Consider the following 17,482-nt stretch of genomic DNA (forward strand, 5'->3'; position numbering starts at 1 on the left):
ATTGTTCATTTGTAATCCTTTACCTTTTTAACTGTCAGGTTTAGGGAATTTGTAGTTAGTTTCACATACGTGAGATTTACCATAAGGACCAGGGGATATTAATCCTTTACTCCTTGTATTAATTAAGATATTTGAAAAAATTATGATATTGAACCAGTGCTATAATGCTTAATAAAATAAAACCTACTTCAATTAAAATTTAAGGGATTGTTGAGTAAAAAGTCCGTTAAGGAGGCATTTGAACAATCCTTGATCTAGACCTAAAAGATAGAGTAGATACTCTTATAAAGTAATTAAAGCCACCTTTATCGATTCTAGTACAACTGTCGCTCTTCTTTTCTAACAATTCAAAAAGTTTAAATTTCTTTCAAAAGTAAAGTGACACGAATTGAATTGAGGCCGTCCACTCAAGAACCGTAATTTCCCTATTGTTAAATAAAAATTTACTCTTTATCCCTTGTTGTTAATCTTATTTCCTAAGTTTTTGTTTTTTGCAAAAAAATTTACACTTGAGTTAAATTCGTTGTATAGTTTATAATAGTACAACACTTGGTACTACAGCTAAATTTGAAAGTTTCAGCTAAACACGTGCATAGATGTTTTACCTGTAGTTGCGAATGTCAAAAGTAGAAGTTGCAATCACAAAACCGGTTAGGTATTTTATAGACAATAATCCGTTTCACGACATTTAAATTTTTGATGTCGCAACATAAAGATTCCATTTTCTTTTTTATTTTTTTATTTTTTTGGTGTCTTGGGAATATATAATATGATGTTACATTCCCACGTGCGCATCACCTGACTTTTCCTCAATATCCGATATTACTTATCATTATTTCATCTCCTTCTATCAAAGTCTATGGCAAGATGGGCTCAGCTTGAATTAAGCTTAATTTAGCTTATGTTAGTTTGGTAAATTATACATATCAACAAGTTCATAATGAGCGAGTCAACACCACTAATACAGTCACAGTACAGTTACAAGAATGACGATGAAGAAGAAGCAGCAGCAGCACCACCAGCAGCAGCAGCAGCGGCAAGAGGAGGCAGACTTGGAAGCAGAGTAAGACCAAGCATGAGCTGGGTAAACAAAGCATTATTCACAATTACAGGACTAATACTTTTCTGTGCCTTTTTATATCTACCTTACTACTTTACGCCTAAAGCAATTTCTCTTTCCAAAATTGCAAACGTACAAACTTTGTACACTGAATTCGATGACCCATTCAAGAGATTGATCTTTGTTGGTGATATTCACGGTAACTATATGGAGTTTACGAAACTTCTCCACAAGGTCAAATACAATTCGGAACTGGACAAGTTAGTTGTGCTTGGCGACTTTGTCACAAAGGGTCCAGACTCTATAAAGACCTTGGACTACCTTGTGAAGCACAATGTTCAATGTATCATGGGAAACCATGAGTTTGAGACATTGAAATTTTACACTCAGTTTCATCATTTAGATGCTCCGACTTTTTCAAATACAGATTCCGCCAATAAATATAAATTTTTGCCAGCATCAATAACTCAAGACATCACATTTAATGATGACTTTAGACTTGCCAAGAAACTCCAACCAGAACATGTAAAGTATATCAACTCGTGTCCCGTTATTCTTCATTTTCCTAAATTAGAAATAGTCGCCGTACATGGTGGTCTTCGACCGGACCTTACTCTTGCAGAACAAGACCCTCTCGACAATTTGGACATGAGAGCATTAATTGGTCCCTTTTTTAACGAGACAACGGATGATCCTCACACCCCCAACTCTGTGAGATGGTATAAACTTTATAACAAAGCCGATGGAGCAGTTCCTGCAAACAATATAGTCTACTACGGACATGACGCGGGCAAAGGGTTAAATTTGAGAAAGTTTACCAAGGGGTTGGATTCTGGATGCAATAAAGGTAAGAAATTGAGTGCCATGATTGTCACAGGTGAAAAGAGAAAGAATGGCAAAATAGAGTTAGTGGAGGAGCTTGTACAAGTGCAATGTTGATTGTCAGATGAAAGAAAAAATATTTTTTTTTTCAACCCGTTTGTAACAATTTTGTATGAATTGAATAGAATATCAAGAATAAATAATGAATAGCTATAGAGACAAGTTGTACAGAATAAAGATTTCGTTTAACAAAAATGGTCATTATCGTAAAGACTAGAGATTGCTGAACATTTTGCCGTTAATCAAATCGCTCTTATGTTAGCTATGTTATCGGTCATAACAATCATAGTATGAAGTTTTTTTTATTTCAATTGGTTTTTTTCTTTTTCTTTTCTTTTTCTTTTTCTTTTTCTTTTCTTTTATATATTTCATTTTTTTTTTACAACACCTCTAATATAGAATCAACAACTGTTACTCCATTCTTTTTATACATAGTGGTTGTCCTCTCATCATTCTCCTCAGAAACGCTTCGACATAAGCTTTTAACAACAAATGTCTTGAACTTTTGATGAGCACAGTCAATTGCAGAGTTGAGGACGCAGTAATCATATGCCAATCCAACAAAAGTTACCTCCTTGATCTGGTTGTCTTTTAGCAAACCTTCGATTTCAGTATGGTGGATCCCCCATGTATCTTGGAAACAAGAGTAATATTCTCTATCCTGAAGATATCCCTTTTTGATGATAGACTTTTTGTTTGTCGGCAATTTATCAAAAGCCTCTGCAAATGATGGAGCAAGCCTAGAGCCATGAGTATTCTGGATACAATGGTCGGGCCATACAAATTGCTTCTTAGCCTCTCCGGTTTCTGGATGATGGAACTCTAATTCTGTGAATGGTTCAACACCATGCTGTGAGGCAAATGAGGTATGATTTGCGGGATGCCAATCCAACGTTGCAATATACAAGTCAAACGTTTTCTCATGTAAAATGTCTATGATGTGACTGATTATCTCCCTGCTTCTCTTTATTTTCAACGAACCTGCTGGTTCAAGAAAATCTTCTTGAAGATCCACAACTACTAAGGCTTTCTTTGTCATTGACGTCGGAAAAAAAAAGTTATCAAAAGAACAAGTGGATTGGATATGTGGTTTGTCAAAAAAAAGATATCTTCACTGTATCTCTGCACCCTATTTGAATCAAGTTGAAGTTAAAGTTGAAATTAAGGTTGAAAGATTCAGATTAACATTTACGTTCGTGGGGTATATGGAAACTTGAAAAAGAAAGGGAAAAAAAAAGTGGCAAAATCATTCGGGAATGAAAATTGGAAATTCTATTTAGCTAATGTCATGGACCTTTATGTAGGATGATTTCCTTGAGAACGAATGTCAATTCGTAGCCTTATCTCAAAACGCACATGATCTTCAGGAGACAGACAAAGGAACATTGAGATTTCTTGCTCCAAATTTTACACAAAAAAAGAAAATATACAACTAAGCTCATCACGTGTAGTATACCACCGGTATCACATTATATTTTAAAGCTCGAAACATGTAGTAGCTGGTATTGCTTAAATTACCAAAAGACGTATGTGTTGTACTCATCACATAAAAAACAGATTACAGTTTCGTTGTATATATTCACACAATTTTAGCTCATAAATTTTAAAAATGTGTGTGTTTTTTTTTTCTTGTAGTGTATACTACATTTAAACCCAACTTCTATACTATAACATTCAATTCATCGATGCTACTTCTTCTTTTTCTTCTTCTTTTTTTATTATTTTAGCCACTATAAACCTAATCTTTTCATCAACTGCTCTCTCTTTTTATCAACTAACCATTTCTTCACTTGCTCATTTGTGGGCAAGTCCAGTAAACTAAAATGTGGTTTTGTTCGGGCTATGGCCAATTCTTTGCTTCTATTTTGCTCATATTCCAAAAGCTCTTTAGTCTCCATCTTACCGTAGTATTGATCATCTAACCTTTTCCTTCTCGAAGTCATAATGGACAACTCTTGTTTCAGTGGTTTTCCCTTTAGTCGTTGTTCCACTTTGGTAGTGTTTGTTGTTGTATTTAAGTCGACATTCTTTTCATCTACCAATAGTTTTGCTCTTCCAAAGTACCAGATTCCTTCACTGCAAAGACCCGTGCTTGTGATATCTTTCGAGCGAAGGTAATCATTGCCTCCAAGCTCTTTTATTCTATACTCCCAAGTTCTCTTATCTTTGATGAGTTTGTTCAAGTCGTCGTTTAATTCCTGAATCCGTAAATTGTTGACGCTAGGGTCATTGATTTCTGTTAACTTGCTTGAGATTTCACCTAGTACTATACTTCGCCATTTTTCGGCCTGTGGTAGAGATTTCACCCTTTGCACATTTCGTGGTCGTAGCTGTGGATTTGTTTCAAGTTGTTCAGACATTTGATTGTGTTTCAAACTGTGAAGAAAAGATGTGTAACGTGTATTGTTTAGGTAAATTTGTATGTATATGGTTTTAGGAGAAATCGGAGCTAAGTTAAAATTATATCAATTGATGTATATCAGGTCAATTCTCTAGCAACACAATTTTGAAAAAGTCGCGGTTGTTTTATAAACATATATATACATATTGTCAGACTTTAGTAGTGTTCGGTATGCTTAAAGCCTGAACAGTAATAGTGATATTACTGGGTTTTGTGTGTGAACTAAAGATATAACATTAGAAAGTTAATATACTAAGAGTTAGTTGATCTAAAGCTATCTACTCTAAAGTTAGTTAAGAAAGATATAAAGGGGTTATTTGTAGAGGAGACATGAGGGCATATTTATACTGTTTTGCTAAGCTCAAGTCTTTGGGTAATTGAGTATAGTGGCTACTGTCAATTACTTGTAGACAGGACTCTATTCATGTTGTTTCAGGTTGAGTTATAATACGAGGTTGCATTGTAGTTAAGGAGGTAGAGGTTTAGCTAATACCCTACACAACCTTAATGGGTGCAACCGGTCGTGTATAATAGCCTATGTGAAACAGTTAGGTGAAACAATCAGATGAAACAGTCATTTAGGTAGTCCGGTTCTGACACATATATATTTCTTTTTTGCAATCTATCATTTTAGCATATTCTTCAATCTATCAAATTCTCCAACTTTGCAGCTTACATAGTATTATTCTACTGCACCCTTTACTCCAGGTTCTTTTGACATAGTTTCTACATTATAAATCTATTCTACAAAATTTATAAATGATGAATAGAGAAATAGAAAAAAGAATTTTTTGGCAAAAAAAAAAAAAAAAGAAACATGATATCAGATTCGTCTTTTTTATAATTACATACCCCTGAATTGGTTTCTAGAAGCAATTCTTCTACCATCAAATCTCTGTTTCGTCCTTCCTTTATCACCACTTTCGTCAGTTTTAACAGGCTTGAACTTCTTCTTCGATGAAGAAGGCGTGAATGTAAGCTCTGCTTCACCACGCGCATGTCTCTGTAGTCTTCCCTTGACGTCGGCTGACTTTGGCTTAACAATCTTTTTCACTTGCGATGCAAATGATTCTGATGCTGCTTTGGATTTAGGATCTTTCTTCTCTACCTTCTGCATTATATTTTGGAATCGAGCTTCTTCCTCCCTCTTTTTACGAAGTTTCTCGCGCACTTTTTCAGCCTGTCTTCTTGCTGCCTCATCCTCTTCCTCCTCGTCATCATCCTCGTCATCATCGTCGCTTTCACTATCCGATCCTGACAGCGCATCTCCATTTCCTCCATTACCATTTGCTCTCTCTTCGTCTGATTCTTCAGCAGCAGTTAATCCTCGCGAGGATGCTGATGCTGTGGTTGTAATATCCTTACCCTCACGTGAAACAGGGTTTAATTGACGGTAATCGTGCGAGGTTTCATCCACCGCAAAATCTGGATTTTCAAACACTTCCTTGAATCTATCATCATTGATAACTGATTCTGCCATATCACCACCAATTTTGTCTTGCAATTTGGTAGCCAAATCCTTATTGACTTTAATCTTGGTATTCTTAATGGCATTAGATGTTCTAATACGCGACTCTCTTTCTTGTTCAATTTTCTTTCTGATATCACGTTCTCTTTGGTCTCGTAAGGAGTTGGGGTTGGCAATAAGATTAACTTTTTCGTACAACTCTGTGTCAATAAAGTAACCATGCATATACGAACGAAGCACTTTGGAGCCAATAAGATGAGTTAAATTGAGTTTTCTGACATCATCCTTCGTGATGAACCTATAATTAGAATAAATAGTGTCCGATGGCTTCTCTTCCAATTCTTCAGTGACATTATCCAAGAAGGAACACCATGAAGGTGCAGGACCCAAGTTTGGAATATAGTAGGTGTGCATCGGCATACCTTCGTTCGCCATAAAGAACATACCCGAGTTTGCAACGTGGCACACATCATTGATATCAACGGTGGGCTCCATCGAAGCAAATGGCTTGCCAGAGTTTCTATCCCATATTTTAGCAATACGCTTATCGCTTGTGAGAATGGTATCTGGTTTTAATGAGTTTTCTAACCATTCAATGTTCTTAATGGCAAACCCATATCCTTGATCCTTAACAATAGATGGTTGGTTGGTACGCAAATCGTACAACAAGGTTTTACCATCAGATGTACCACATGCAAAATTCAAACCATCTTGTCTAAAACTTACCGTGGTCACTTCTATATCAGGCTCGCCGAGTTGTTCATCGATCCATAATTTACCCACTCTAGATTTGGAACGTGGATCCCAAAACTCAACGGTACCATCTTCCAACCCTGCAGATATAAGTCCATGCACTTTATTCACAGTGACCGAGTTCACTCCTCTTTCAGTCTCCAAGTGGAGTGGGTTCAAAAACCTTCCTTGTTCTAAATTCAATCGATACAATTCATTCCCCAGGGCACCGACTAATAAATCACAGTTGACCTCATTGTAGCACAAACTTCTTCCAAATTTAGGGATCCTGGTCTTGTAATATATCCCCCCTTTTGTTTGAAATTCGATACTTCTATCCACTTGTAAATGGACTGACTTAGTCCAATCCTGACTCAATATCACAAAGTCAACGTTTTCACAATCAGTATGACGTTCAAACTTTAATGACAAATTGGCAAAGTCGTAAACGTGTATTTGTGGCTTATAAGTACCCGTGGCCATACAGTATTGGCCATCTGGACTGACCTTGATCTTGTTGGAAGCTTCACTAAACTCGAAATCTTGAATAAGCTCTATACGGTTGGAGTAATCGATATCCTGTTTCAATGCCTTCTTACGCTTTTTGGCAATCCAATCGGGCAAAGATCGCGAGACATTTGACCCTGAGACTTGGTATATGGAAACGTCACCAGCTGAAGTTGATTTAAGAACCATCTTGTGAGAATTTATGTAGATGGAATGTGGATGTAGATGTGGATATGAAAATGGGTATGAATGTGGTAGTGGTTGTGATTGATGTGAAGTTTTACCGATAAAGTAAGTAGATGGAAACGATGAGAGAAGACTTTGAAGAGATGAGAACGAAAAGTGTACAAAGATGAGAAAGAGAAAGAGAGTAAAAAGAGAAAAAGAGAGAAAAAGAGAAAGAGAGAAAAAAGAAGGAAAGAAGGATGAAAGCATGTGTGCGAATATTGCTGTCTGTGTGTGTGTGCGCACGAAGGTTTTGAAGCGCGCTTGGTATAGAAAAAGATAGTCAAATTCATATTGTGCTTCAAGTTTAGATTCTAATTTCGATTCTAATTTCGATTCTAGTTCAAATTCTACAACTCGTAAACATTTCTATATAGCATCCCATCTAACAAGCAGGTCTCGTCGTCTTCTATAAATGACTTGCAAAGATCGTGACCTGGCTTAAATGTATTTATAAAGAAGTCCAATCCACTACGCACTAATACGTTTTCCCACGCTAAATTGTTTTTCTTCATTAGGTTGTGAAACAAATTAATGAATACCTTAATGTATCTCAAGTCACTATAACAAATGTCATTGGCCAAGTTGAGCATTGCTATCCATGCTTGATTACCTTGCTGAAGAATAATGTCGATTATACAATACATCAACCTTGATTGACAAGAAATGACTACTTCTGAATTATTCTCATCTATGCAAATCAACGAGGAGACTATACTGGCTAATGTTGTGTCATATAGTTTAGTCTGTGCCCGTTCCACGATTTTAGAAGATGTCTTTAATTGGAAACGATGTTCTTCGTTCAACTCCTCAGATATGTAATTTTTGATCAATTGCAAGAGGTGGTATTGCACAATGATTAAATCGTCGTTGGAAAGAAAGTTTTGGTCATCGCCAAAAGTATATTCCTCTGGAGGAGATAATGGTGGGAGGCTGAAATAACGAAACTTTGATTGGATTGTCTTTGGTAAAATTTCCATACACTCGTCCATTATAATTTTGCTGATCAAGTAATTGAGGTAAATCAACATTGTGATGAAAGATATTTTTGAGTTGAGCCCGTTAAATTCAACATAAATGTCATATTTGGTGTGGTTTTGTAAACATTTGAGAGAGTAATATAATTTCCTGAGTGCTTTCTGGTTTGGTGCTACATTTCCTTGGTCTAGGATTTGAAGAATGAATCTAAACAGCGAGCTTAAGGAAATTTCCGGTTTGGGAACACAATCAATTGTAAGCGGCAATGTTGAAGATGCAATATGCGTTTGAAGTGGGTCATTGTTCACATCATCACAAGTATGCTGCATTTCAAGAAACAGCTCTTTTGCTCGATACAACCAGACTCTATCAATTTTGTCCAGTGATAGGTTGATCAATTTGCAATGATCAAGATCCGCTTCATTTGCCATATCTAATATTATTGTAAAGTAATTGCGAATTTGTGCCAAAAGATTTTTGTAAAGGTCTAAGTTATTTTCGATAACCAGTCCCAGTTCTGGGTTTCCATCCATAACGAGACACCATGCTTCCAAGTATGAAAGTTTTGATGAAAACGTCAATTTTAAAGTTGAAATTGCCTCAACAAGAGGCTTTAATTCTAATCGAGTGGTTTCGATATAATTCCAACAATTTTTCGTGAGATCGTAAATGTATGTGTTATTACCATTTTCAACCTCTTTGACGAGGTCCTTTATTAATTCTATTGAAGGCTGAGGTTCTTCTGATGATTCAACAAGGGTTGCGTTGCTGGCCTTATCATAGTTTAACTTGTTGTCATCATTGTTCTGTTTTATAAGTTGCTTATTTTGTCCAATTTGTCCAATTTGTCCAGTTTGTCTGTTCTGCTTGGTTTGCTTACCCTGCTTGTTTTGCTTGCTTTGTCCGCGTTGGTTTACTGGTGCAGGCGTCATTGATTTAACTTGAAATTGCAATTTGCTTGTTTTCTATGCATATGAGGTCACTTTTGACACAAGCAAGTATTATAGAAAATTTGGTTAAAAACGGGAGAAGGTAGAGGGAGAATGGAAAAAAAATAAGAAGAAATCGTGGTTGTGTATTTTTTGGATTAAACTTCTTTTGTGATGTTGAAAGAAGAGTTGAGTATTAAAAAGCTATGTCTTGTACTCTGTAGTGTATGGTCAATGAATAATGAATTATAGATAATGGGTAGTAGGTAGTAGGTGGTAGGTGGTGGGTGGTGGGTGGTAACACTGTATTATGAGTACTTTTGCAACACATTTGGGTTACTTACACAAACCAAGTCACGTGCAATTGCTGTACTTGTCTAAAATATATTATTTTATTTTTTTTTGTCTGTCGGTAATTTGATTCTTCCCCCTTCTTTCTTTCCCCCTTTTCTCCTCCACTCCCCTCAATTTGAAGCATAATCTGTCATTAGTAACCTGGATGACCATTGAAAAGGGAACATAGCACATAATCATGCATAAAAGTACAGTAATGCAATTGAAGTTGATCAAAGAAAAGAAATGGTAATGGTATTGATAAGTAGAGCAATCAGAGTTGCTCACTTGGAAATCCTGGTATGAATACCAACTAAGTTATTGGAGACATTGACGTCAAAATCAGGTTCACTATGCCAGCGTTCTAAAAGCTATATTATAGTAATCTTCACTGGAGATACATTATTGTATATGAGAAAAAAAATTTATCGGTATCGAAGAAAGATCTCGGCTTCTTACAATGCCAAGTTTTACATCATATTTGAACCGATGAAAAAAAACAATACAAATAGAATAAGAACTCCAAAACTAAAGAAAATCAACAACAAATACAAGGTTTTAACAAATGAATTGCTTTCCATTCAGTGTACATGGAGTGGTGTCCATAAGTGTTCTAGACCAAACTTGCCTGTTCAGTTCATGTTGGCGGGAAATTGGCATTTATCAAATTGAACGTTCAAAAAGTTGCTGCTATATTCTGGGCTTTAGATCTTGCTCAATCTTACATCTACCCATATTTTGTTTATTCCTTTGAATGAACGGGTGTTGACTTTTTTTCCAGTTTGTCATTCTACTAGCTAACATTCGGGACCAGTATCCGAGGTATATCGGTTCCTGCACTTTGATGTCAATTTGTTCCATTCATTTTTCCTTTTTTATTTTTCCCTACACACTTTTTTTCCTTTAAGTCCTCACTTTGATGTTGTTTTTCCAAAAAAGTTCTCGACCAAACCGGATCTTGCTTTGTAAGCAAATGATGTAAGTTCATGCCAGTGCTTCTTCACCCGCCTCGTTTATTATTTACTTATACCTATTCACCGACTTGTTTGCTCACCAAATAACTATCTGATTGTTCTGCAAAGCAATTTCTTTTCAAATTCATAGAACACACGAAAGCAAGTGCTGTGAAAGCATGTCTTTGCTTAGTTTGGCAGAACTTTCTTTTTCTTTTTCTTTTTAATGGGTTCTTCCCCCCTATAAGAAAAAGAAACTATGCGTATTATGCAAGACTGCTTATTAATATTCCAATATGCTTTATGTATCCGGATATTCGAGACTCACGTAACCTTTTGGTTATCATTATCCTTTAGTTTGATCTTGCATGTAATGAACAAAGACGACCATTTGTATATATATATATACACCTTTATATATAAATAGTGACCTTTTCTTCTGAATCAAATTTAGAATTCAGATTAAAATCTCAGCTTGAGACCATCACTAAAATATTGGAAAAAACAAGATAATTATAGAAGAATTATAAAATGAGCCCAAATACACCTACTTCACAACTGAGGAGATACTCCTACGCCGACTGGAGTCCAAACTACAATTACACAACACAACATCGAAGATCCGACTCCATTAGCTTGGGTCGTCGGGGAAGCCAAGTCTCCTCTATATCATCGTCACGATTTGATACTTTTGGTTCTACGCCTCCACCATCGCCGCGTGGAGGAGGACTAGGACACAATAATTTAAATACCCAGGGTCGGCGAAACTCTAATGTGTTTACATTGAGTGAAAAGCTGCCAACAGCACCAACAACAGCCACAGTAACGCCTATGTCTACACCTGCGCCGGTGATTGACTTGGATAGAATCACGGAGGAATACGATAAAGATAGAGGGAGACTTTCACAAAAGGAGATTAAATGGTGTAAGTTTTTAAAAGAGACACCAGTTGATACTGATATGTACTGGAATAGTCGTACGAGCAGCGAGGCGAGCTTGCCCAAGACATCCGAGAACCTTTTGAATAAGTACAACAACAATTATCGTATTGAAGATGAAGTTGACGAATGTCCATCTTTGAAAAGTGGAAGGAAAAAAGGACCATTGAAACTGACGATTAAAAAATTGACCAGGTTTGTTTGAGTTTTGACAAAGTGATTGAAAACATTTTTAAAAAAAACTTCACAGAGTGCTATTTTTTTGTGGTTTTTTTTTTATTATTATAATTATTTTTCATTGGTATTAGGTTGTTAACGTTTGTAGTTTTAGACATTTTCCCAAAGATTGTTTGTTTTTAATGGCATGAAATATATTTATATGGATTAGTGTATTTTTGATAGATAAAATGTTTTTTCTTTTATAAGTTGTTTCTAGTTTTGAAAATGTAGCAACTTGATATTATAGAACATGAAAAGAGTCGTCATACAAGGGTTTTCATAAAGTTTGCTCTGTTAATTTTTAGTTTACTTTCTTTTCTTTTTTGTTTTTTTCGCAACCATCATAACTGAGAGAAAAATTGCAATGAACGAGAGCTTCAAACAAAGAAAGAAAAAGGAAATAATGGTGGTGGTTCTTGTTGTTCTTGTTGTTCTGGTGATCCTGGTGGTTCTGGTGGTGGCAGCCGATATAGACCATTCGGAGTTCCTTCCGGCAAGTTCGGTGGACTGATAAACTGATCAGTGTAGTTGAAAAAACCATGAGCACAAAACATTATAAATCCTTCCTTGCATATGGAGATAACGCAATGAACGCATTTTTTGTATGATGCACAAACCTTGAGGATGCGCTGCAGGTATTGAACATAAAACGTGCACATGTATCACGAGCAATTCCGAAAGTCAAAATCAGTTGCCTTTTGAAGCCAAAAAAAGAAAAACAAAAAACCCCTACATATGCGTTTAGACTCTTGGTTTCACCAGCCGTACTATCCGAGATTGATATTGAGCGAGGTTTAAAGTATAGATCCTATGACTTAGTTCCTCTGTCATAATGACCAGATGTAAGTGTGAGTTTATGGTAAAAAACCTACAAAAATAAAAAGAAAGAAAGAAAGAGAGAAAGAAAGCGAGGGGAAGAGAATTGAAATGAAGACAATATAGATTGGACACCAGAAAATAAGCAGAATGTAGGAAATAAAAGAAAAGTTGTTTAATAGTTGAACCCATTCCAAGTGATAACGTTGAACAAACTGTATTTTTCATTTTCTATTTTTATTCCTTTACATGCTCCGTTGATTCGATGCGGTTTCAAACGTAGAAAATGTAAATTTGAGATCCGGTTAATCGAATGATCAACGGGCTGACCGGTATTTGTGTCAGAACAAAAAGGAACAGCATTGTTAGTAAGAGGTATGAACGGAATTATTTTGCATCAAAACTGTATATTGTTCTTTCCAGCACTCTTCTTCTTCTTCTTCTTTTTCCTTTTCTTCATCATCATTATTATAAAAATCATCAGACTCCACCTCCGGTTTTATCTTATCACTTCTCTACTTTTCTTTTCTTTTTTTTTTCTTATTTGTTTTCCATAGAACAACAAATCAAACAGATAGGGCGGATAGCGCACATAGTTGATTGTCAACAACAACTTTTCTAAAAGACGATTGAATTGACAGACCATAGTACCGAACAAAAAAAAAATAAATTAAAATTAATTTATATAAAATATATAGAACACCATGCTAAAATCAAACACCCAATTCACCAAACTTACACTTTTATTCCAATTGTGATTTCAAGTTTTTCAACTGCTTCAAAACTGCACTTTTGGCAGTTCCACCTAAGGCATCACGTCTTTCAACACTGACTTCAAAGTCAAAGGAATCCAAAACGTCTTTTTCAAACCTGTTGTCGATTTCCTTGAATTGTTCAAATGTCAACTGGTCAATTCCACTCAAATTCTCATCCTCGGCTTTTCTAACACATTCGCCAGAAATGTGGTGGGTTTCTCTAAACGGTACTCCCTTACGGACCAAATAATCTGCCAAATCGGTGGCCAACATATCCATAGTCAATGCACCTTCCATTCTTTCCTTGTTGATTGTCAAGGTACTAATGACACCAGTAGCAATCAAAATCGAATGCTCAACGGTGGTTAAAGCGTCAAATAATGGCTCCTTGTCTTCTTGCATATCTTTATTGTAAGTTGAAGGAATAGATTTAATAGACATTAAGAACCCTGATAAGCCACCAAACACTCTTCCACTTTTACCTCTCAAAAGTTCTAATGAATCAGGGTTTTTCTTTTGTGGCATCAACGAGCTACCTGTGGAGTAAGCATCTGCCAACTTGATAAAACCAAACTCAGCAGTTGAATAGATAATCAAATCTTCAGCAAATCTTGAAATATGGTTCATAAACAACGTTCCCCAAAACAAAGTCTCAACAACAAAATCACGATCACTTACTGCAGTTAATGAATTACCAATGACATCATCAAAACCCAAACCCTTAGCAAGGAACTCACGATCAATGCCATATGGATGGCCAGCCAATGCACCTGCACCCAAAGGTGATTTGTTTACTCTAGCAATAATCTGCTGCAATCTATTGTAATCTTCTGTGAAATAAGTGGCATAAGAGCTGAGCCAGTGTGACCATCTAATTGGTTGCGCTCTTTGCAAATGAGTGTAACCAGGCATCAATACTGAAATCTCATTTTCAGCTCTTTTCAAAATAGTCTCAATAAATGTTTTCAATTTCAAACTCAAGTCCTTTAACGATTCACGCACGTAAATTCTCATATCAGTAGCAACCTGATCGTTTCTGGACCTACCAGTATGCACCTTACCTGCAATATGCTTACCAATAATCTCACCCAATCTTCTTTCATTTGCAGTGTGGATATCTTCATCACCGGGCTTTTCAACAAATTTACCCTCAGCCCATTCTTTTCTAATGACCTCTAATCCTTCATGGATTTTGCTCAATTCGTCATCCGTGATCAACTCAAGTTTGTTTAAGCCTTCAGTGTAGACTTTGGTTCCAGTCAAATCAGCATCATACATGATTTGATCATAGGGCAAACTGGCATTGTAAAGATCCATAAGTGGGTCAGTGGCTCCAGTGAATCTACCACCCCATAACTTGCTCTCACTTGGTTGTTCAGACATTGTTGGATATTATAAATATACTCAATTGTTGGATTGATTGATTGATCTATTGATGTTGAAAAAAAATTTTGTTTTTCGATAATTCTTTCTTACTTTTAATTTGCAAAAGAAAAATAATATCTGGGAAGAAATTTGATGAAAAAAAAAGGGGGAGGTTGAGGAGGGGAAAGTGAGGAAAAAAGGTGGAAACATAAAAAATTTTTTTATCATCGCGGTTAAATATCTTTTTTCGAAAATGAATTACCTATTAGGGAATGAGTCAGAAGGGTACCAAAAAGTATGTATGACTAACCACAGTATTTTTATATGTTCTTTCTTTTCTTCGTTTCTTCTTTAATTTTTTCATTTTTTCATCTTTTCTTCTTTTCTCCTTTTTTTGTTTTTACTTTTTACTTTTACTTTTACTTTTTTGCAATTTCATTTAAATGATCTGCTATTTAATTTCTACAAACATTTGAAAACTCACCAGCTTTAATAAATAAGCAAGGCAAAGTGAACTTTGAAGTCAAAGTTATAATTAATAAGTGTCTATTTATAAATTAGCTCTACATTTTGCTTCAGACATACGCTCATAGCTTGTAGTTTTATTCTCCTTCACCTCTTTATTTCATTATTTCAAGAACACAAAAAAAAAATAGTAATAATAATAAAAAGAAACAGAAGCTGAACAAAGTGTTCTTTATTTTTCAAAGAGATTGGATCTCGGTTTATCAGAAAATAGTTATTACTCTTTTAGCAAGATACACTCAATCATTTATAAATCATAAAGTTCTATCTATGGTTTACATCTACCAGTGAATCTTGGATACAATGAACAGTCTCTCACAGTAAATCTGTCACAGAGCCATGCCAAGATTCTCTCAGTTCCAAGACCGTATCCTCCGTGCTCACAAGTACCATAACGACGTTGATCGAGGAACCAGTAGTAAGGTGCTGGGTCGATTTTTTCTCTCTTGAAACCAGCCAAAAGATCTTCGTACTCATAAGATCTCATACTACCACCAGTGATTTCACCCACATTTGGCATCAACACATCAACTGATTCCGTTACTCTAGGGTCGTCCTTACACTTTTGCATGTAGAATGATTTGATTTCCACTGGGAATCTTGTCAACAAAATAGGCTCATTGATTGTGTCAACCATCTTTCTCTCCTGAGCCTCGGCGATATCATCTCCAAAGGAGAATGGCTTGCCTTCATCGTTCAAGATACCTCTTTCGTTCAACCAGTCCAAAGCATCAATGTATTGCATTCTCTTGAATGGCAATTGTGGTGCCTTAAAGCCAGGGTTCAATTGCTCAATAAGTTTACCGGCAACAGGATCCTCCAAGACGTATTGCACAGTCTTAACAATCACGGTCTCGATGTGCTTTAACAAGTCGTCGAATGAGAGGAATCCCAATTCTGCTTCGATATGTGTGTATTCGCTCAAGTGTCTTCTCGTGTGAGATTTTTCAGCTCTAAAAGATTCTTGAACACAGTAAACGTCACCGAGTGCTGGTAAACAAGTCTCCAAATACAATTGTGAAGATTGGGTTAAGAATGCTTCTTCACCATAGTAGTCCATCTTGAACAAAGTGGATCCACCTTCGACTTGAGTTTGCACCATACATGGTGGAGTCACTTCCAAGAGTCCCTCTTCAACATATACTCTTCGGATGGATTTCAAAAATGCAGCTCTCACTTTCATAACTGCTGACAAACTTTCACCTCTCAAAGTTAAATGACGTTGGTCTAACAATAATGATGGATCGGCACCCTCTTGGATCTTGTTGGTGAATGCATCTTCTCCACCTGGCGCAAGACCCAAAATCTTGTAGTAGTCAGCCTTCAACTCAACTCCACCTGGAGCAGTCTTTCCTTCGGGTAACTTGGATATCACACCTTTGATGGCAACTGTTGACTCAATAGTCAATTCCTGTGTTTGTCTAGCCTTGGCCAAATCTCCAGTGAGGACACATTGCAAAAAGCCAGTTCCGTCTCTCAAAGTAATAAATGCCAAACCCTTTTGCACTCTTAAACGGTGAATCCAACCTTGCACCAAAACTCTGCTATCGACGTTTTCCAGGATCTTGCCCAATTTGATCTTTTTGGCTTCGGGTAATGACTTGTCTTCTTCAATAGAGTTCAAGTCCAAAGCCTCAACCTTGGGCAAGTTTTGAGTCTCCTCTTTCATTTTGGCTTGCTTTTCAGCTTTCTTCTTTAATCCCTCGGCTCCCTTCTTGGCCTTTTTCAATGCAGATGCAGATATCTCGACGTACTCGAATTTTGAGTCCTCGCCTTCTTCAACTTGCTTGTAGATCAAAACCTTAGCGTCTGGGTTGGTATACAATGCATAAGCTGGAGAAGCAAATGGAGATTGCTCCGAGCCAGTGGCATCAGCAGCATCCTTGCCTGATTTTTCATTGACATATACTGTAGACATCTTTTGATTTCGAGTTAATGTCTAACTAAATTGTTGTTGTTGTTGTTGTTGTTGTTGTTGTTTTTTAAAGTTTAGGAAGAATTTCTTTGTTTCTTATCTTCTGACTCAATTGGTAAATTTTTCAACTATACGATAATTTTTTTTCTTTCTCTGTTTTTTTTTTCTTTTACAATGAGCGAGAGAAGAAATGGTGTAAGAAACAAAGAGAGAGGGAAAGAAGGAGGAAGCGAGAAGCACGGCATATTGTGATGAAGATCCCACCCAGTTCTTAGTAAGAGAAAAAAAAAAAATTTGAAAAAATTAAAAAAAAATTGGAAAATGAAAAAAGAGGTCTCAAAGAGATAGACGAGTACCAAAATAGTGTTAAAAGATATTTCAATATTCTTTTTTTTTATAAAAAATAAATTGAAACCATCCTCAACCACCTCCACCTTCACCGACAGGAAAAACAAAACCAAAACCAAAAACACAAACATAA

General features: G+C 36.2%; 8 protein-coding genes across 8 annotated transcripts; 2 read left to right on the plus strand and 6 right to left on the minus strand. All coding sequences in view use genetic code 12, as the record gives it.

Moving 5' to 3' along the window:
- Positions 1 to 940: 940 nt before the first annotated feature.
- PVL30_005300 (uncharacterized protein) lies at positions 941 to 1,999 on the plus strand (the record flags this gene model as incomplete). The annotated part of the gene is made up of 1 exon (XM_001523701.2): positions 941 to 1,999. One exon carries the CDS (start codon positions 941 to 943, stop codon positions 1,997 to 1,999), a length of 1,059 nt encoding a protein of 352 aa, XP_001523751.2.
- A 322-nt stretch (positions 2,000 to 2,321) lies between these two features.
- PNC1 (NAD(+) salvage pathway protein) lies at positions 2,322 to 3,485 on the minus strand (the record flags this gene model as incomplete). The annotated part of the gene is made up of 2 exons (XM_001523702.2): positions 2,322 to 2,959; positions 3,482 to 3,485. 2 exons carry the CDS (start codon positions 3,483 to 3,485, stop codon positions 2,322 to 2,324), a joined length of 642 nt encoding a protein of 213 aa, XP_001523752.2.
- Positions 3,486 to 3,672: 187 nt separating this feature from the next.
- On the minus strand, positions 3,673 to 4,302 carry ISY1 (NineTeen Complex (NTC) component; the record flags this gene model as incomplete). The annotated part of the gene is made up of 1 exon (XM_001523703.2): positions 3,673 to 4,302. One exon carries the CDS (start codon positions 4,300 to 4,302, stop codon positions 3,673 to 3,675), a length of 630 nt encoding a protein of 209 aa, XP_001523753.2.
- An 885-nt stretch (positions 4,303 to 5,187) lies between these two features.
- Positions 5,188 to 7,239, minus strand: ENP2 (Small ribosomal subunit biogenesis; the record flags this gene model as incomplete). Its single annotated transcript, XM_001523704.2, has 1 exon — positions 5,188 to 7,239. One exon carries the CDS (start codon positions 7,237 to 7,239, stop codon positions 5,188 to 5,190), a length of 2,052 nt encoding a protein of 683 aa, XP_001523754.2.
- A 386-nt stretch (positions 7,240 to 7,625) lies between these two features.
- Positions 7,626 to 9,185, minus strand: PVL30_005304 (uncharacterized protein; the record flags this gene model as incomplete). The annotated part of the gene is made up of 1 exon (XM_001523705.2): positions 7,626 to 9,185. One exon carries the CDS (start codon positions 9,183 to 9,185, stop codon positions 7,626 to 7,628), a length of 1,560 nt encoding a protein of 519 aa, XP_001523755.2.
- Positions 9,186 to 10,764: 1,579 nt separating this feature from the next.
- PVL30_005305 (uncharacterized protein) lies at positions 10,765 to 11,611 on the plus strand (the record flags this gene model as incomplete). Its single annotated transcript, XM_001523706.2, has 2 exons — positions 10,765 to 10,773; positions 10,988 to 11,611. 2 exons carry the CDS (start codon positions 10,765 to 10,767, stop codon positions 11,609 to 11,611), a joined length of 633 nt encoding a protein of 210 aa, XP_001523756.2.
- A 1,573-nt stretch (positions 11,612 to 13,184) lies between these two features.
- On the minus strand, positions 13,185 to 14,579 carry ARG4 (argininosuccinate lyase; the record flags this gene model as incomplete). The annotated part of the gene is made up of 1 exon (XM_001523707.2): positions 13,185 to 14,579. One exon carries the CDS (start codon positions 14,577 to 14,579, stop codon positions 13,185 to 13,187), a length of 1,395 nt encoding a protein of 464 aa, XP_001523757.2.
- A 775-nt stretch (positions 14,580 to 15,354) lies between these two features.
- On the minus strand, positions 15,355 to 17,004 carry DED81 (asparagine--tRNA ligase; the record flags this gene model as incomplete). The annotated part of the gene is made up of 1 exon (XM_001523708.2): positions 15,355 to 17,004. One exon carries the CDS (start codon positions 17,002 to 17,004, stop codon positions 15,355 to 15,357), a length of 1,650 nt encoding a protein of 549 aa, XP_001523758.2.
- Between the last annotated feature and the right edge of the window lie 478 nt (positions 17,005 to 17,482).

This window comes from Lodderomyces elongisporus, chromosome 7 (genome assembly GCF_030384665.1).
Source record: "Lodderomyces elongisporus chromosome 7, complete sequence".
NCBI lineage: Eukaryota > Fungi > Ascomycota > Pichiomycetes > Serinales > Debaryomycetaceae > Lodderomyces > Lodderomyces elongisporus.